Here is a 21,867-nt window from a genome sequence, read left to right on the forward strand (position 1 = left end):
TTTAAATCTTAATGCGCCACGTTCGCACGTCCCACTCAGTCAACGGCGTGCCAACTTCGCATATTCTGCTCAACAAACAAAGCCGCCAAAACCGATCGATAAATCGCTAATCACTGCTAATCCCGCGGCACAATGAAAGCGTTTCTCGTGCTTTTGTTCCTCTCATATACGGCTTGCATTCTATGTGGTGATTGACTATCAAGCGGTGTTCCCAACTAGATTTGCTCAAACATTCTAAGTTTCTGTCACTGTTTTATGTGCAAAAGTCATGTCTTTACAGTAATGTAGCAACTGATCATTCAAAAGAAAAATTGAAAATAGATTCGTCATACAATTTATATCGAAACAAAGCTTGGCATTCCTCTTTAACTTTGACTACTATTATGCTCATCTTAACAGAAATTTGTAGAAGTTATACAAATTGGAAAAACAGAATTCTTTCTCAAAGCATGACTACATTCCTGTCTCAGAATAACGTGGCACACAGGGGGTTTCCACCATGGCACATAAAGAGTTAACTGTTTTGTTGGCGAATGAATCTGCCCTTGCTGCAAATAAGCACCCTGTCGCAAACTGGGATTACTCTAGTCATACTGATTTTTATATTGAAGAAAGATATTACATCATAGTGACATGAAAATACAGTCAAACTCGCTTAAGTCGATCTCGCACAAGTTGTAAACCCGGCTAAGTCAAGGATAAATTCTACACTGTTTAAATACCCTGCATGGATATAAGCAGGTGCTATGTCTAAAATATATTTAAGGTCGAAATTCATGTAAATTGAAGGATTTTCTCTCATCCCTTTGGATTTAACTATGATGAGGATGACTGAATATCACTATCTCCTTGTCTCTATCATAGACTTCATCCATCATTTCATGATGTACAGTCCTCTGGAGGACCATGCCTGCAATGTAAAATACTGGGTGAAAAGGTAGTAGGGGGGTGGTACACAGGGCGGGCAACTTACCTGCACAATCTGCTGAGCATTGGTGTCATTGTGAACCAGTTCAGTCAAGGCTGCACAACAAGCTGTCAGACAGAATAAACAACAATGACAGTTATGCTTAAAGACATGAGACATGCCTATATCACATGACAATACAACATTAATTTCTCCCAGAATGGTGATTCCTCAATAGCTTGCAGATAACTGGGGAGTGTTTAATTTTGTCATGTCGTATTACGTCACTGGTCAAAGAGAAAATTAGCATGTGTATCATGAGGTAACACTCTGAGTCACAATATGAGGAAACCAAAAATATTTCAACTTTTTTTTTTCTGATATACAGAAGCACCATCTTGCCTTCCACACCTCAACTTATCGGCATCTCTTTGCTTAGACATTTGCTTTTCTGTGGCAGAATGAACCGGATCAGTTGTGCACCCAGTGCCCACTGTGCAGCGGGACCCTGACCAGTGCCCACTGTGCAGCGGGACCCTGACCAGTGCCCACTGTGCAGCGGGACCCTGACCAGTGCCCACTGTGCAGCAGGACCCTGACCAGTGCCCACTGTGCAGCAGGACCCTGACCAGTGCCCACTGTGCAGCGGGACCCTGACCAGTGCCCACTGTGCAGCAGGACCCTGACCAGTGCCCACTGTGCAGCAGGACCCTGACCAGTGCCCACTGTGCAGCAGGACCCTGACCAGTGCCCACTGTGAAGCAGGACCCTGACCAGTGCCCACTGTGCAGCGGGACCCTGACCAGTGCCCACTGTGCAGCAGGACCCTGACCAGTGCCCACTGTGCAGCAGGACCCTGACCAGTGCCCACTGTGCAGCAGGACCCTGACCAGTGCCCACTGTGCAGCAGGACCCTGACCAGTGCCCACTGTGAAGCAGGACCCTGACCAGTGCCCACTGTGCAGCAGGACCCTGACCAGTGCCCACTGTGCAGCGGGACCCTGACCAGTGCCCACTGTGCAGCAGGACCCTGACCAGTGCCCACTGTGCAGCAGGACCCTGACCAGTGCCCACTGTGCAGCAGGACCCTGACCAGTGCCCACTGTGAAGCAGGACCCTGACCAGTGCCCACTGTGCAGCGGGACCCTGACCAGTGCCCACTGTGCAGCAGGACCCTGACCAGTGCCCACTGTGCAGCAGGACCCTGACCAGTGCCCACTGTGCAGCAGGACCCTGACCAGTGCCCACTGTGAAGCAGGACCCTGACCAGTGCCCACTGTGCAGCGGGACCCTGACCAGTGCCCACTGTGCAGCAGGACCCTGACCAGTGCCCACTGTGCAGCAGGACCCTGACCAGTGCCCACTGTGCAGCAGGACCCTGACCAGTGCCCACTGTGCAGCGGGACCCTGACCAGTGCCCACTGTGCAGCAAGACCCTGACCAGTGCCCACTGTGCAGCAGGACCCTGACCAGTGCCCACTGTGCAGCAGGACCCTGACCAGTGCCCACTGTGCAGCAGGACCCTGACCAGTGCCCACTGTGAAGCAGGACCCTGACCAGTGCCCACTGTGCAGCGGGACCCTGACCAGTGCCCACTGTGCAGCAGGACCCTGACCAGTGCCCACTGTGCAGCAGGACCCTGACCAGTGCCCACTGTGCAGCAGGACCCTGACCAGTGCCCACTGTGAAGCAGGACCCTGACCAGTGCCCACTGTGCAGCGGGACCCTGACCAGTGCCCACTGTGCAGCAGGACCCTGACCAGTGCCCACTGTGCAGCAGGACCCTGACCAGTGCCCACTGTGCAGCAGGACCCTGACCAGTGCCCACTGTGCAGCGGGACCCTGACCAGTGCCCACTGTGCAGCAAGACCCTGACCAGTGCCCACTGTGCAGCAGGACCCTGACCAGTGCCCACTGTGCAGCGGGACCCTGACCAGTGCCCACTGTGCAGCAGGACCCTGACCAGTGCCCACTGTGCAGCGGGACCCTGACCAGTGCCCACTGTGCAGCAGGACCCTGACCAGTGCCCACTGTGCAGTGGGACGTTCAAATCGTTAAACTCACCTGACTTCAGAGAGAGGACATGTTCTAACTGCACATCACTCTGCAAGAATAAACAAAGAAAAGTCACAGTACCAGTATCTCTGCATATGAAATAAGTTTCCCCATTGAGTTGTACAATTGACCAAAACACTCCAACTAATATACAACATACGTACATATATTTGCTAAGACTGATCAAGATGTCAGGTCAATTAGCATCAAATATTAACATCCATTTCAGTCAGAGAGCACAGAGACAATGGGAGCACCATGCTAAGATACATGTCTGTGATCGACGACCAACAATTCATGGACAAACAACAACTTAAACCTGTTGAGGATAGACTGATTTTGCTACAACATGCATTTCCCATAGACACCTGTCCAAGTATACTCCGGACTTGTCCTCAACAGGTTAACACTAGTCTATAGATAACAGCTGTAAACTAGAAAAGCATTCAGACAGCACAGACCTCTGTAAATTCAGGCGTAAAAGATATGATATCTGCCCATACTAATACCCAAATCTAATAAAGAAATGAAAAAATAAAGTGGACATCCGTTACCGGCAGTTTTCTTTCGTTACATTGAAATTTGTTATAACCCAACAAATTAACAATAGAAAAGCACAGAGTGAATAACGTTGCAGCCTAAATTTTTACTTTGTTGTAAGCGGAATTTTGTTATAACCATGTTCGTTTTAACAGGAGTTCACTGTATACCTACATGACAGATTACTACATACAGCACTGGATAAAAAGCACAAACCCACAATACACTCAATGAGATAAACTCACACTGTCTTGGACTGGAAGGGACAGGGAATGATGACGTCCAGATGACCCTGCACTGGCCAAAGCCTGGGATGAACCTTGATCTGCACTTAACTCACGGTCACTGCAAGTCATAATAGGAAGAGAATGGTAAATGATACAGATGCACACTTGGTAGTACTAGCTGCCTCTAGGAGCAGTAAAATAAAGTATACATGTCAGTATTTCTAACGAAAATGCAACAATCTTGTGAATATCGAATACATATTCACACTGTTAAAAAAAAATAAGATACAATTCTCATTGTGTAAAAAGTCTTTATCTCTTTTTTTTTTATATTACGAAAGCATGGACTGTTAACCGAATAACACTCTTTTACAGAATCACATTAACTCCTGATGTACGTGACTACAATACAACTTGTTGAACAGACTAAGTGAATAAGATGAACAGGTTCAATGACTAATTCCGTATCTTGTCCCCTATCTGAAAGCATGAATTCTTTTAATTCTTACTGTGTGCCAAATGATAAGATCAACTACACTCAATGACACCAAAAATGACAATGTGAAAGAGTCTGATAAGAAGACTTACTGAAGGAGAGCTAGTAGAGGGGGAATTCCCCCCATCATTCTGACATCATTACTGGCATCCAGGTCTTGGGAAAGCTGTACTATGCACCACACCTACAAGACAACCATACAGTAGCAAAGGGTGTGGGAGCTTTGGACTGTGGTATGCAGTCTCAATAAAAGAGTGTGTCTGTTCACATGATTGAAATCTGAGACTAATCACAACTCTTTCAATTATGCACCATGGACAAACACTTTCAATTACTTCTAATGAGTACTATTAGGACATTTATACCACTTACATGTACACCTATCATTTCCTAATTTACACAAGGTGCAATGTAAACACATCATCAATACGGTGCACCCTATAATACTACCATCACTGAAGGAAATCCGATCAAAGTTCCTTTCAAATTATCAATAAAAAGAAAATACAAATAAACTCAAATTTTCCCTAAGTTCTAGTGTCACCTCCCACTGTATTTTCAAGAACAGTTTGAAACATATATATTTGTCATAGTATGTCGCAAGACTTGAACTGTGCCTGATAATTGTAAATTCTTGTCATAAAGATCCTAACCCTAACCCTAACCCTAACCTTCTTGCTCATTCATGTCTCATAGCATTAAATGTCAAGACCTCCATGATGTGTCTTCAGCACTGAGACATACAAAGTGCTAACCCTAACCCTAACCTCCTTGCTAATTCATGTCTCATAGCATTAAGTGTCAAGACCTCCATGATGTGTCTTCAGCAGTGAGACATACAAAGTGCAGGAGCGTGCACTCATTTACTCTGATTCATATCACATCTATAATTTGAGGTTTTATATGCACATTCCCAGTGGAACCATTCTTCCATTGTTACAAGTTAAAGACAACTTCCTCATATTTAATCTGAATAAATCAGCATACTGTGTATAACAGAACATAACCAAATAAGCGATACAGATAATACCAATCAATCAGGAGCAGAAACAAACTTTGATCATACAAGTGAGTAGATATAGAACAGGATTTTCTAAACCGCACATCCTTGAAGGGTGATTTCATGTTACAGATGATTGCCTGACACTATCTTAAAACAACAGGATACAGATAAGAAAGAGATTTGCTAATCTGTCTAATCAGGAGGCACAGATAAGGACTTCCCCCTTTGGTGAAGGGGGTTTCCCCCTATAGAGGATAAATACTAACCACATTCCATAGGAGGTTGATGTTGTCTGAGTGTAGCAGGCTGAGGAGGATGGGCATTCCATCAAAGATTTTCACTTGTTCTCTAACTTGCTCCTCCTGACATAACACCTTCATGAGACTAGCAGCAAGTCTAGCATAAGATGGGAGTCACATGAAAATAAATCTTTCGATTGATGAATGTCTAAAAGAGAGTATGAAACATAAATCAGTATGAACTGTTCATCTGCAAAGAGTGCGATTCCACATCACATTCAAAATGAGAAAAGCAAAAAAGGAAAGGGTTTATTCCAAGTCCCCTTTTGATCTTCACAATGTTTCATCACATGTACGAAACATAATAAGCATTAACTGTTCATCTGCAAAGAGTGTGACTTCACACCATACTCCAAATCAGACAAGAAAAGGGTTTATTCCAAGTCCCCCTTTGATCAACACAATGCTTAATCACAAGTCCCTCTTTGATCTTAACACAATGTTTAACTTCTCATCATCCTTTATGACATGATAACAAGCCACATAGGAAAACATATCAAATTTTTATATGATGCAATAACCTTAAAACAACACTTACTTTTTTGACTCTACATCATAGTCTTGAAGAATTCTGAGTAGGACCTCAACACAGTATAGCTCTCCTATCACTGCTCTTGGCTGTGCACTGAAAGGGGGGAGAAAGACATGCAGGCAAACAGAATGTGATTAACAAACAATATTACATAAAGGTAGTGATATTGTGATCAAACGCTTAAAGTGATGTTGATCTCCTCAAGAAAACAAAGATACCATTGGGACATCCTACATATTTATGGCATTAAAGATTTAAAGACATGGCTCAGGTGTAGTTCACTTTGAGGACTGGGAGACTAACGTACCTTTGAGCTAGGCCAATGAGTGCATAGAGGGAGCAGTGTAGTACCATGACATCTGAAGCCGATAGGAGCATGACAAGGGGCTGCAATCAACAGACAAGACAGCAATGTAACCATGTACCATTACTTCATTTTCACGCTTTGAGGATTGCCCATACTACCATGGTGTTTGTGATTAAAGTGAGAAAATCTTCTGATCTTCTACAGCAGTGTTCTGTTGAAAAGTAACACTGTCACTGAATTGCAACTTTACAGAAATGGCTGACAAGCTAATCTAATTTGATTAATCAAGATGTTAATTTTGTGGGATTTTTTTTTAGTTTATAAAAAAAGCAGAAATATTACATGTACAGTTGTTCAGTTGAGTGAAATGCTTTATCATATTCACAACTCAGACTAACACCAATGTTCATCATCATTGCTGCTTAAGCACAAACAATAGTGCTTTATACATGGAGAGACATGAACAAAATACTAGCTCTAGTACCCTTGCTACACAGACTGGCATAAAAAGAAGTCATTGTAGGAGTTTGAGCTTTTCACTATCAAAGAGATCTGAGTGGAAAGGAAAGCTATAGCCTGCTAACCTTGTGTGCTCCACAGGCTATTAACCAATCTCGCTGTTTGACATCTCCTGCCAGCTTCTGGAAGATATCTGGTCATTCAATGAATAATACAGAAGATAATGAACAGCATCAAAGACATTAATATTCAGGGCAATAAACAATATCAGTAAACATATACAAACAAAAGAAAATGTACTTAAAACATCAATATTAGCCAAATCTGGTAAGGATATTTTGCAGTACGTTCATGTCCATGACAGTACTAATATCCATGGTCTGCTGCACTTTTTTTGGCAGTGGTTTGATGACATCCTCTGAAAAAAAAAAAAAAAAAAAAAATTGACTGTACAGCTGTAGTAAGTTGTTTCAAGAGAGATAACAGACACACCGCGACCAGACTACCAGTACTGTCACCTAATTTGTATGACTTCAACCAATCACATACATGTAGGCACCCAGAACCTGATTGTATAAAATACAACTTATCACTCACTTGACATTTCCTTCAGAATGTCAACGATGAATGGTTCTTCATCAGTTCGGCTTTGCACATAGCTCTCTGTGGCTGTTTGTAATTTCTAAGAGACATTGAGGAAGAAAAGAATATTTTTTTTAGTTTTATTTCAAGTAAAAACTAATTCTAAAATGTAACTTTATTGAGTCCATATCATGTACACAAAAGTTAATATTCTACACCCATGATTGTATGTTGGCAGCTCATGCCTGTAACATTTTGAGAAACGGATTACTAGTGTACATCTACACATAAGACACATAATATACCACCATACCGATACACTAGTCTTTCGTAGGTGATATTTTGAAGGTGGCTACTTATGACTTTATACATGTCTGCCTAAAATTGTACACTTACAGGCACATGAACTTTTTTTGACCAACACATAGGATTTATCATAAACCCATATTCTGTGGATATTCTAAGTGGCCATAATAAATGAGCCCTATTAGAAAGATACCATTAGACAAGCAGCTTCATATCCCTTGTGAAGGAATAGACAATGGGTAGCAGTGTTGACTACTGAAGGGCAAACCTGACGCTGCCAGGGGACTTGACTCTGGGACCTCACTACTGAGAATCAGTGGTATCATCCACAGAGCTACAATGGCTATCAATGCAGCTAGCAAGTCTGAAGACAACTGTCTTCATTTCATTCCAATAAAATTGTCCATGATTCACAAATATGACTAAAATACTTTAATTTTCAGAAAAGTGTGGAAATTCCCCTCTACCCATTGTTTTTTCAATGGAATATATAATAGAAATGCACTTTCAATCTTCTTTGTAATTAAATTTTGAGATGACAATGAATACAAATAAAATATACCGTGGCAAATAAAACATTTTATAAACAACAGCCTTTCACTGTGAAAATGAAATATAAAATTGCCTTATCAAGGAAATGAAGTATATTCCATCAACAGGTTCCTTTAGCTTTGTCCAAAAGTTATTTTTATATAACTTTTAATTAGACTACATTATCAATTACCAAAAAGAAAAAAATATATATATAAATTATTCATAAAATTTCACAGAGCAGTAAAAGATACATTGATAAACAAATTGTTAACTACAAGTGAAATATCAACATTAAAATTTTCCAAGAGCAACACAACAGCCCCATCAATATTTGCCAACTATTGTTTCACAATTTTCCATTTTAGTTTTGCAAATCCTTTTACCTGAGAGAGAATCTTCACCCCTCCGAGGTCAAACAGCATCTTCTGGTAGACAGGGTCCCTCAGAAACAATCGCAGACATATCAAGACTCGTAGGATATTTTCAGTGGGAACTCTCTCCACCCAGTCTCTGAAGAAAGAGTGTGTCAGAACACAGATTTAGTTCATATCACACCAGCAAATCTTGGAATACAATTTTACTTGTTCATCGTATCAAACACTGGCACAGAGTCTAACCTGATGCTTTTATGACAATCTGAGTTTTAAAAAACAGAAAAAAAGAAAATGGAAATAGCTCCCGTGAACATAAGCACGTCACACAAAAATGCCATTCTCCTATACTACTTCATGAAGCTTCGAGCCTTTGTGCTTGAGATAACACGTTTTTGTTTTTGTTTTGTTTTTAAATCTAACATAAATTACACACTTGAATACATGCATTGCACCCAATTAGTGTTTGGATTCTTTACAAAACAGCTGAAACAGAATGTACGTGTATGAGCCAAATTGTTTGTATCTCTTTCCTGCAATTAGGTGGTACTGCCAGACTCCCTACCCCTACCCCCCAAAATGCAAACAAATATTAAAACAAACAAACCAAAACACACATAAACAGACCACAAAATACATGTACATTTAAAAAATTCCACATATACTGTATTAGCTGTTATTTTTGCAATACGAATATTTTCGCAATACGAATATTTTCGCAAATTAGGAGGTCATGGACATTTTCGCGAGATGCTGTTTTCACCATTTGACAGGGGTGGCCATCATACAACATGTAAGTGCATTATTATCCTAGTGTAAAGCGACATTTTTTTGTGTGTTGTTAAATTCACAGTCCAACAGTGATTCGCAAAATTTGAGATAATAACAGTCTAATATAGTAATAGCCCAGACACAGAAACAACACATAATCAAAGACAAGCCTGAAACAAATGAACTAAAACAAAACATTGACAGACATTCTATTTTTCTCTTTCTTACCATCTTTGGCATACTTACAATGAACATAATCTGTTTTTCACAATGGCTGCAAAGATCTGTATAGGAAATGACAAACCATTTGAAAGATGTATATAAGTGTCATGACATGCACAAAATTAGAGCAGTGTCCAAAAGAAAACTTACATGCCCAGCTAAAAATTGCACTTTTAAAAAGATACATACAGTGCACAGAAATAATAATAAAAAAGAAATTGTTATCAGTATCAAACCCTGCTGTGTGTTCAGATGGTCAAAATGTGAATCTTTAAGTTCATGTGACAGCTTGATGCTGGTAAATTTGAGGAAAAATTATGCCTTGACTGTGTGCAATCACGTCTTGTCTAGTTGACTGCATAGATTTATGAGATGATAGAAGCCATATACTGGCAAGTGATGTACTAGCTGATGATAAAGGTAATCATAACCCACTAAAGGACAGCAAATTATTTCATTGCACTATTTATGACAATAGCATTTCTTTCTTGGTCTTACGGGCTCTGAACCCAACGCCTCCTGATACAAGACTTTTATAGGTAGAAATTGATATCATCAAACCAACCATCCCCATATTCCATCCTGAAATAATGTATAGAACTTACCTGGTCAAACTGTTTGTGAAAAGAGTGTGTACTGAAATGTCTCTCAGCCTGGTACTTGGAGCCAAAGTTTTCCAGTGCAGTGGCTTCCGATGTCTTCTGAAAGCTCTGACCATTGGGAGGTGAAACTCGGCCATGGGTCTGCCCTATGGACTTCACACATGGGCTGTTATTGTTGTTATTGATGTTACCTGGGTCATCTACATCTATGGGTGGTAACTGTGTGAAGAAAACATACACATAACAATTGGAATTACGGCACATTGCATACATTGTTACATAGTACACATTTCTGTTCTACTTTAACTGCAGTGCAAATCAAAAGGAATAAATCTTAGAAAACATATGTCTGTGAATGTTCTCAGTCATCCAGGTAAAGTATCACATGAACTATATTGGTAAATCTAGTCAACTAGACTTACTTGTAATTTGGAGTAGCAACATTTCACGTCCTCTCCGGGACGCTTCATCAGGCCGACTGATCTTTGGACAACTAGTTTTGTGAGCAGCAAAACGTCAAAACATTTTGTTGCTCAACTCATTAGTTGTAAGATGCATAAGTAAAAATTTGATGATTAGCAAATATGCTTAACACATGATAATAATCAAAATGCATTCATTGCTGTAATTTCCTTTATTGCATTTTACAGAAATTAAGCAAAAGACAGTGCATATCAATGCAAGCCCTCTCCTTTTTGTAAGAAAAAGCAAGCAAACCAGTACATCTGGGATCCATGAACAAAACAAATTTATAAAAAGAAGTTCAGTACCTGTTGTTTATTGGCAGGAGTACTCAGGAGATGCAGAAGCTTGTCTAGGTCCTTGTCCCTGATAAAGGAAAAAGAAAGAGCAAATAACTTTACTTTTATCAGTCAAGTTGCATTTGGGTCATCTCTCTATTATATGAAAGAAAACATTTTACAACAATACTTAAAAAGGAAATAATGTCATTACTTCTCCACCCATATAGATATACTGAGAGAGAATTCAATTTAACAACTTACTTCTTGTTTGGTAGTTTTATATTTTTTAATGCAATATTTTGAACACTGACCTGCTGTTTACTATTTACTGCTGGTTTGATAGATACTTTGTATATCGAAACAATCACTCTCCAAAAACTTAATTTTTAAAACTGAGTAGTTTTTTTTTTTTTAAATCATAGCCATACAAGATATCTTCTAAAAATAGTAAAATACAAAAATGTGATGAAATATGACCAAACAGACAATGCATGACAAACATTTTGATTTTTCTTTCTGTTCATTCCAATGTGTCCAGAAAATCTGGTTCATCGTTAGAGCTGCAGTGGCGGATCGTTAAATTTCGTAAAGACGCCCCCTCTTTATTGAATTTTTGGCTCCGCCCCTGTAGCTGTGTTTATTGCTTGTCATAACACTACCCAGTATATCAGTCTAAAAGGTTCAGAACTCAGTAATACATTACCACTGATATACATGTATTACACATCACTAAACAGGGCTGGGTGTCTAGAATTCTGCAAATCTCTTGACAATAAAGTCGATACTGTTGTCATGGCAACAGGATGCATTCTGCATTTGCCATTTGGCTGCTGTAAATTGAAGGGGAGGATTCATCAAATTGATAAATTGGATTAGCAATTTCAGTGATGTGGTTGGCAGGCGGGGCAGGTTATCACAAACCTTTGATACACAGGAGTGACACGGAGCAAGCTATGAGCTGCTATTGCCCCTCACTGTTCATGTATCAATTTGCAAGGAGTGATGAGAGAGAGGCATAGCTGGAGGATTTCTGACTCAGTGTACAGCTGTGTGTGAATTGCATTTAACAGCAAGCAGTATCTAACAGCTAGCAGAATTCCATTTAAGACTCACTGCATACTTAATTTGGCATGCATTAAAAAAAAAATCCAAGGGAAAGATCACTACAGGCTCACTATATCAGGTTCTCCATAATAGCAAAAACTAATGAACATAATAAAGGCAAAACTCTGAAGCTGTTCTGTAGTCTTTCCTTCTTTGATTGTGTGTACATCAATCTAAAGCATGATCATTAGTCTATCAAGCAACCTAGTGAAAGGAGTTGGCATGACGCTATGCTGAAAGTGTGAAAATGTAGCCTGTATAGAGAGGTACTACATACTTGAGGTACTTCTTGATTCATTAGGATGAGGTAATAAACATGGACAGGTGTCCAGTCTCGATTGAGGTGATAAACATGTAGCTTGTATTTACTTAGAGATGTACTAACTCTGGATGATGAGGTCATAAACATTTAGCCTGTACAGAGATGTACAGTATGTCCAAAAAAAAATTACAACGGGGCCCTCCGCAATGATATCTTTAAAAATAGTGAATCAATCTAAATACAAATTCAGGGTATGAAACTATAACTCATTGCCCACATCTTACAGAAAACCCCACTTGATTTGCTTCAGTGGTCAAAGAGAAATACAGAATTTTGTAGAGGATGTCGGGAATCTCTTCTGTCCAAGTTCTGTCTATTATTCACACACAAGATCATCGAAATGCTAAACTCGAAAGAATCCGATTCTTGACATGCTTTACAACAATCCACATTTCTCTGTGACCGCTTAACCAAATCGAATGGGGATTTCTGCAAAATAGAGCTAAAATGTTATATTTTAAGACCCTGAAGTAGCATTAAAAAATTTAATCATATTGGGCATTATCAATGCGAAAATCTGATTGTAATTTTTTGGGGGACATACTGCAGTAAGTCGCCCAAAAAATTACAACCGGATTTTCGAATTGATAACACCTAATATGATCAACCTGTCTAAGTGCTACTTCAGGGTCTTAAAATATAACATCTTAGCTCTATTTTGCAGAAAACCCCATTCAATTTGGTTAAGCGGTCACAGAGAAATGTGGATTGTTGTAAAGCATGTCATGAGTCTGATTCTTCCAATTTTAGCAATTCAATGCTCTTGTGTGTGAATAATAGACAGAATTTGGACAGAAGAGATTCCCAACATCCTCTACAAAATTCCGCATTTCTCTTTGACCACTGAAGCAAATCGAATGGGGTTTTCTGTAAGATGTGGGCAATGAGTTATAGTTTCATACTCTGAATTTGTATTTAGATTGATTCACTATTTTTAAAGATATCATTGCGGAGGGCCCCGTTGTAATTTTTTTTTGGGACATACTGTACTACCTTTTAAGCCTCTCTTCACAGACTGAAGCTTCAAAATAGCACACTATTTTGTGGTTATGATATTAGCCCAATATCAAATTAACCCAATATTTGTGGAAAGAAGATATGAATAGCACAATTTTTGATAGGGAAAATTTCTCCCAAAATCTTGGTTTAATTTGTGAATTAGCACATTATCTGGGTCGCGTCACCATCAGCCTGAGATTTTCTTGATCTTATCAAACCAACGGCACTCTGAGCCCAGGAATGATGCAAAGTGACCATCCATCAATTTCAGGCAGATTTCCCAAAGGGGCTGTTTTCAAGTTAATGAAGATGCACATTCTCTTTTGGGCTATTTCCCCAAACTGTAATATAGTCCACTAGTTCAAACTTCAGTCTGATGAAGACACCCTTTCTTGGTGTTAAGGTGATAAAACATAGCATGTATCAAAAGACAGATATTACCTCGTTATGTTGATGTGATATACATGTAGTCTGTACAGAGAAAACTTTGAACACCTTCCAGTTATTAATTAGAAGGTGGTCAAAGAAAGCCTGTACTACATCTTGAATCATAATGATGAGGTATGCCATTGACATACAATTTAGCCTCTAGAGTGGTATTACCTCTTGACCTCGGCCAGTCTGCTCTGCTTCTTTTCTCCACATGGCATGGTGACCAAATGACATGTCAGAAGTGTGGGGAGGTAGGGAGTATCTTTACATCACAGTCAGAAGTGTGGGGAGGTAGGCAGTATCTTTACATCACAGTCAGAAGTGAGGAGAGGTAGGCCAGTATCCTTACATCACAGTCAGCTGTCAGCTACCAGTCTCTCTCTCCTTGTATTCCACTCTGTTAAATACCCCCAAGCTGCTTGCTACGGGACTGCAAGCTTACACACTTACTCCCGTCTTCTCAGACCATCCACACAAGCAAAGCAGATGAGGAAGGCTGCTGAAGTGACATCATCTGGAACGAAAGGGAGACAACAGTCAATGAACATCGTTAATGTTATTGAAGACTTAAATCATCTAAAGGGATGCCAACATTCACATACAATTCAATGAGGTTATAAACACAGAGATATCAGTAAAATTTTAGTAGGTCAAATTCATCTACTGTTGGTTTATAGAATGAGCAGTTCCACATTCTTTTGTCAGAAAATGATGAGATCACAGGGCAGAATTTTCAGGAATGCTTACTGTAGAATCAGGGAGTCTGCCAGCTGATCTACATCCACTGGCAAAAGTAATTTGTTTCTCAACGCTCTTGCCATTTAACTCATAAAATTAAACTTACCAGTGACATGGAAGTATCATGGAACATATTCAACATTAAAGACATAAATCACAGAGCCTAAGTAGTTGATTCAAAACAAACACTTCAAACATGAATTCTGTAGTATGATAACACTAATCTGACTATGACAACACTTAGTTCAAAGGCTTTATAAGTATTAAGTACAAATATGGTATATTGCTACACAACCCTAATAGGAGCTAAAATAGCATCACATTCCAAAAACATACTACAGAAAAAAAACAACATTTTCTTTCATTAATTTGTTGATACTGAGTTTGTACAGAGATACTTTTCTATCAGTCATATGGGGAAGTAAAAATGGTCGTCTTATTATTACTGTAAAACTGGTTAGAAACATGCTTAGTAAGAAATTTGTCATTTAATGTCAACTGGAATGCTTGAAATGAATTGTGTATCTAGACAAAAAACTTTCAAATGCATTCTACAAGTACTTTCACAAATCTTCACTCCTCACAAAAGTCCTGCACATTTCATGCACATGAAAATTTCTGGCTTTGCCATACATCTTATCTTAAGAAGAGTTACATCTTTGACAAAGTACCATGCAGTAGGGCCAATGGGTCGACCTAGTATAGTGAGCATACATATATGTATTGATTGGAAGGGAAATCTAAAACCTGCCACATGATCTCTATTGACATTCCCTGGAGTTCCCAAAGGCTAAGTAAACCACAGTCATTGATTTCTTGCCTGTAGTGGTTTATAAATTCTCTATCAAGTAATTTTCACAGGGTGGAGAGCTAGCACAGCGTGTGTCCACCCAGTAATGTGAAAACACACAAAGACACAAGATTAATGCCATGCAATGTAACCCAGCAGCAGGACTCCTGTGATGTCTGTATAGGCCTACAGATTATACTAATGTTGCCTACACAATAATGTATGACAAATACACGTAACCCTACCAAAACAGCAAAACCATGGATCACACAATCAGCCTGACAAAGAATTGGGAATAGTGATGGAATTATACATCACATGTTGTAACACATTCCGTCACTAGAATGAAGATCAACCTTGAAGGAAAAGGTATCACTCTTGCCTCCAAGATGAAGTCACGTACAAAGGAGTAATCCATTTGACGAGTCTTTAGAAATTAAAAGGAACTGGAGCGTGTCACTCAGATAGTCAGGGTGTGGATAGAACCAGAGGCATTGTCACTGTCAATGACAGGATTAGCACCCACCCCTATCCTCTCAACCAATCAATAGCCATTCACATGGCTAGAGGCAAGGACTATCAACTGACCACAGCTGAAAGGGTGGGGCTTTTTTTTTTTCAGGTCATAAGTGGACAATGACCATGACCTACTACTTGAACCTTTCTTACTGAGTTTGCTCCATTCAATTATGGTAAGTCTAGTTAAAGGGATAAAGTAGAGGTAGCCAACGGGCATCACAGAAAAGGCTTCAGTTGTGACTAACTCAGTCCTGCTTTGACACAGGTCAAGGTTTTAACCAGCATTTAATGCTCTCAACAACAATGCCCCCCCCCCCCCACAAAAAGAACTGACAGGTCAGTTTAAGGATGATTTGTTTTCTATCTGGTACAGTACTTTGTTAGTTGCCAGACTGTCAAATACAATTTCATTTTCACTTCTCTGTTGATTTGTTGAAATACCCTTAGGATAGGCAATTAAATTCACGGTTTTGTTTGCTTTCTTTTTCCTGTAAAGTATTTAGTACTTTCCAATTCTTTAGATCTCTTGTTTTCATACAACTTGGCTGTACCAATTGGTGCTTTCCTTCTTGTAAAGCAAACTACCTTTCTGGGTAACTAATTATTCCTTAAGGAGGTACATGTAACATTGTATTTCCAGCAAAGTTGTTGTAGTGCTTATCCCGTAAGATTTCTGACAAAGTTCGCACGTACTGATGTCACCATGTTCACTTGTATTTTAATGAAGATACCAAACAACAAGTACTCTTTAAGGGTCTGCCCATAATATAGCAAACACCACATTCTCTAGTACATCAAAAACAGGATGTAGAATAAATCCTGTCTTTCAAATAATTTCCTTTTAAAAAATAATTTTTGTGAAAATGACAGTGAAGAAAACACTGTATCAAAATTTAACAGCTGACCTGGATTAAAAGGACAGACTAGCTTTCAAGTATACAGTGTATTGATAGATGGGCAGTCATGCATTGGCTGAATTGTGAAGCTTTAAAGGCAGAATTTACCATTTGCAGATGAAATAAAAACCCTGCCCCAGTGCTTCAAAATAGCTCTAAAATGTGCATTAGGGATAGAAACAACCAATGATGTAAAAATTTGAATTTATCATAAGTATAATTAATGTTAAGTAATGTTGAATATATTATACAAAATGTGAACAATAGTTTAATAATAAAAATGTTAAACAGACTAAACCATCTACTCTCCTTATAGTCTAGGCTTTACTGCAAAACTCTTACACGGAAGGACGTTTTGTGATACAACTGACCTCCACTATATGCATCAAAATGTGACATAGATTTCTAACATTTTTTTTTACATCAGTGCTCCCAAAGGTAAAGTGTACCTTTAAACATACAAATTGCATACACATATCGTAAAACGAGGAATGTTCGCGTGCATTTTAATTTCGTAAATTTAGCGAGCACCAACATTCGCGCGATAGTTCCTTTCTTAATTCTACACAATATATGCATTGCATGCCGGTGGCAATTTGCGAAAATTTCTTGCTGTGAGAAAGGCCATCGGCTCCAATTCGCGAAATTTTCATGCCGCGAATACATTGTGTTTCACAGTAATCACCCTTCGGATGCTACCTCCATTCTTTGGGGTAGCATCGCTCCAATAAATGGTTGAATACCAACCATGCATGAAGGTGGAGGGAACTTGGCAGACAATGATCTCTTCATGACAAATGAAGGGAGGAGACTGAGAGATCCAGGTAAGATGCAATGTTTTAAATTCCCACCATTCTCCCTCTTGTCACTGCTTTCATTGTTACTCAACCATGAGGATCACATCCACTGCAGGTGGCCAGTGATAATGGTTCCATTGTATTTGAATAAGACAGAGCACACACTATGCAGCCTGTAGGGGCAGTACTCTGTGACTTACACCATACACAGTCTAAAGCTTGACTATGGTCGAGGCACATCACAAAAATATCAAATCAAAAATATTCTCTAATCCAGTAACTCAGATCAGCTTGTACGCCCACATTCATCCATAAAACATGCCATCATCTCCATCTGTACACAATGTAATTATGTGTTCACACAGTTTTCTCTTAATGCACAGTGTATGTACTATCACCTTTTTTACATTTTTGTTCAACTTCAATCATTTCTCAACATAAAAAAATGCTTTGCTTTGAACAGTAATGGAAGATCTGAATCTTTTAAAAAGAATCTACACTACAATGTACCTTTACATGAATGCAAATCATGTATAACAAGCCCATCCACTGGTTAACAGGAGATCTACAAAACTCACCAAAACTATTTAAATTAGCCTGTTTTCTTAACAGAAAATTTAGATTTCTATCACACAACCATATGCTTCTGTACTTTCACATCTGCAGTGACTTTCACAGACAGGCTGGTTCTCAAGTTCATGACAATTTTATCAGAACTTCCTTCAGTCTACATTGTGAAACTTCCACTGTTTGATTCATGTTTTCTTTATTTCAATTATTGAGTCTGTTTGAACAAAGAGTCACTCCAAACTTATATTTCATCAAGTAATATTCTACACTGAGTGAATTTTATTGCCAGCCATTCTTGTAAGCATGAGACACTCATATCACATCACAGACATTATAATTTTCTAACCATTCCTCACCTGTTATTCAAATAGAAAAGAGAACAACCAAGCTTTTAACAAAGCTTGATTATACCACATTTTTTTCCAATCTATGAATATTCTGTTTAAATGCACAAATATCACATCATGCAGAAGAAAAGCAGAGTACATGCAACCAAAACGACTGGCAAATTATTCTAGCCATCAAATGTAGTTTAGTCAGAAAATTGATCTACAGTGTATAAGATAATACTCTTGTATTAACTGAGAGGGAGCAAGAAACTGTACATTAATTTTCACTTCAAATGAAGAGTTCTGGGATGCTTTGCACGATACATACACTCTGCCTTCCTAACGATATGTTGATAGGATGAATTGTAAACTGGAGCTACACAAGCAGTGAGGAGTGGCCATGGATAGGCCAAGCGAAGATGGCAGTGTGGCATCATAGTATGGTGCAACATATCTGAGAGCCGATGTGACTTCTATCATAGCCCATCTAACGATGACACTTACTGTCAGCATGTGTGTCTAGTCTCAGTTCAAACATTCCTCCGTTCAGCGGGAGGAGGCATCCTACAGAGATTGATAGCACACCCATCAGTCTGTCTTCCTCCATGGTGAATATTAACCTAGGATCATCAATACTCACATAGTCTACTGTGGTGCCACGGAGACTCCTTGCATACATATTGTAGGTCATAAGTGAGGATACAAGATCTACACTGTATGCAGCCAACACATTGCAGATGACCTTTCGTGTACGTAGGCCTGCATTGTAACTGCAATATCATCTCTCAAAATTAATGCTAAAATAACCATCTAACTTTCTAACCATCCTAACCCCACAATAAACTACATCTTATTTTGCATTAAAATTTAATGGTAGAAGTGTTGTGCCGGGATGGAATGTTGTGGAGCATCATATTCCATCGTCTCTCCAAAACTACATAAAAACAATTAACATAAAATCGAATGCAATGATGTGGTCATTTATGCTCATTGCTTCCCTTGACAACTTTAGTACTGTAGCAGATAATTACGAAAGAGTTACATTAGGACAGGATCATTGAAATGTTTGCATTTCTGAGAGAACATTGAACATACTTGAATTAGTTAGGATATATCACAATTTAGTTAATAAACTACTTGATGATTTAAACTTTTTTCTTTGGTCGCCTGTTTGAGCAAACAAAATCTTTGAATTTGACATTTTGGTGACCTGGAAAAAGTATGGCGGTCCAAAATAAAATGAATAGAAATTCATTTTGATTTTTAGCTGCACAATCATATAATACAATATATAATATATATATATATACATATAATATATATATATATATATATATATATATATATATATATATATATTTTTTTTTTTTTTTAGTGGCCTGACTTAACTTTTAAGTGCCCGTCACTAAGAATGTCAAGCTGTGATACTTCTAGAGCACCATGGTTGCATGCAAGCCCATTGTAAACCTACATATTGTATGATTTCCCTATAACAGTAGATCTGGAGCTTGGCAATGAGTGCACAATCTCGTACCATAATATGACAGTGAAGGCAAGGGTGATTACGAATCGGATACAAAAATGAAGAAAGAGATCCAAACAAATGCATAAAATCACTTCTAAGAAATGGACAACACAAAGTAAAATGGATATTATCCATACACACTGAAGGAAATATAATGCACACAACAGGTAGATGATACACTATGCTGATTACATATTAAGATGATATTATGTACACTGTCACAAAGAAGAGAGAAAACAAATACTGCACAGAGATAGGGGAAAGGGGCAAAACAGTGTGTTGCAGAGATATCATGGTAATGTAGTCAGAGAGAATGGGGGGGGGGGGGGGGGGGAGCAGATACAAGGAATGGAGTGAGGTCCATAGTCACATCATAGCAGATGTACGGCTACATGGTGGGTGAACTACCATTCTCTACATGCAAAGCTTACAACAGAAGAGAGAATAAGAAATGAAGGAGTAATAGGTAAAATAGATGGTCTTAGTCACAAGCCACAACAAGGCCAGCTGTATTATCAGTGTTTGTAAGCACTGCTCTGACAATAGCAGTATACCACGGTGAAAAGTTGATACCCCTTTACAGACACAGGCCCTGTAGTTGGCCAGTCTATTGTGTGCCATCTTGTATTGTTGAATAGGATCAATACATCACACAGGATGTAGTACAGGAGAGAATCCTCTCAACAGGCATAAGACATAGCAGGTACAATGTATACACCCATGTCTACATGACACTCCACAGGATTCGGCTTCACTGTGACTATTAGCTTTCGATGCACTTTGTAATTGTGAGGAAGTAGGCCTATTCAATTTTCTTCAGAATACAAAATCCCATATTGCCTTTTAATAATTGTATTTGAGACAAACCTAAATTCAGTTGGACCTTTTTTTTTTTTAACTTATCTTGCATGTTGTACATACATTTTATCATCAGCAAAAAATGTTTTCATACAATGCCAATTACATTGTCCAAGTTACCTTTTTTTTTTTGAGTTCTAATGCTATTTCCTGACTGTTGAAGTAATTGTGAATCATGGACTGTCTACTGTACACAAGTGCCTTTCTTTACATTCTGTCAACAATGTAACAAAATAATTGATAAATATCAGTATTACATGGCATAAACTAAACTTCAATTGTTATAATATACTCATGAATTGCAGCCATACAGCATGAATAGCATGTACATGATCACCACCATATATGAAGAGAAATACCCATTTTTCCCCCATGCCAAACAAGTACATGTACTATGTACTACTCCAATGGCCTTGCTGACAATCACATTAATACAAACTGCACTCAGCAGCAATCCCTCCTCATTCTAATCTACCCCAGCAATAAACTGGGTTGAATACCACTGCACTGAGCTGATAAACCTTGCCCAGGTGGAATTGCGTTCATTGCCATAGCAACAGCCATTGATTGTCATGGTTGCAGGGAAGCCACTGCCAGTTATTGATATTTACACTAGCGTGCACTGCCTGCCCACCTACCGTACAGTGAGCTGCTATAGAAGCCTACAGACTGGTCTCTCTGTGTGTAACACCCAGCCCGGTACTAGTATCTGCCCACTCAAGTGTGCATGTATTAACTACAAAGCAGGGCAAAGTGCATCTCAATTATCTCATGTAATTAAATTATCAGAGAGGCCAGTATCAGGAGCATCTTGTCATCTTGGCAGAATTACAGACAAGTAGCATTTCTGTTAATCAACAGGATGTTTCATAATTCATGCAAGAATTGGAGTCAGAAGTTGTCTAATTTTTTAAATGAGAGCAAGGCATGATAGTAATGTACATATTGTACCTGGGTCACCATGTTTTTCAAAATGTGCTTTTTCTTCTCCTTCATGAAAGCACAAATTTTGTACTTTTAGCCAGTCTGGCC

At 39.0% G+C, this 21,867-nt stretch overlaps 1 protein-coding gene across 1 annotated transcript in view; it reads right to left on the reverse strand.

Moving 5' to 3' along the window:
• The window catches only part of LOC139711319 (serine/threonine-protein kinase Nek10-like), a 30,816-nt gene extending 16,765 nt beyond the window's left edge, over positions 1-14,051 (reverse strand). The window contains exons 1-14 of the mRNA XM_071623219.1: positions 13,985-14,051; positions 10,984-11,041; positions 10,217-10,432; positions 9,636-9,673; positions 8,631-8,757; positions 7,423-7,507; positions 6,951-7,018; positions 6,367-6,446; positions 6,066-6,152; positions 5,495-5,624; positions 4,318-4,409; positions 3,748-3,847; positions 2,972-3,011; positions 974-1,035 (exon numbers count right to left, since the gene is read on the reverse strand). Of these exons, the coding sequence (XP_071479320.1) occupies positions 974-1,035; positions 2,972-3,011; positions 3,748-3,847; positions 4,318-4,409; positions 5,495-5,624; positions 6,066-6,152; positions 6,367-6,446; positions 6,951-7,018; positions 7,423-7,507; positions 8,631-8,757; positions 9,636-9,673; positions 10,217-10,432; positions 10,984-11,041; positions 13,985-14,031 (1,230 nt within the window). The 5' untranslated portion in view covers positions 14,032-14,051. The remainder of the gene's footprint in view (positions 1-973; positions 1,036-2,971; positions 3,012-3,747; positions 3,848-4,317; positions 4,410-5,494; positions 5,625-6,065; positions 6,153-6,366; positions 6,447-6,950; positions 7,019-7,422; positions 7,508-8,630; positions 8,758-9,635; positions 9,674-10,216; positions 10,433-10,983; positions 11,042-13,984) is intronic.
• Positions 14,052-21,867: the final 7,816 nt, after the last annotated feature.

This window comes from Diadema antillarum, unplaced genomic scaffold (assembly GCF_040938485.1).
Source record: "Diadema antillarum isolate AM-2024a unplaced genomic scaffold, OU_Dant_1.0 seq00001642_RagTag, whole genome shotgun sequence".
Classification (NCBI taxonomy): domain Eukaryota; kingdom Metazoa; phylum Echinodermata; class Echinoidea; order Diadematoida; family Diadematidae; genus Diadema; species Diadema antillarum.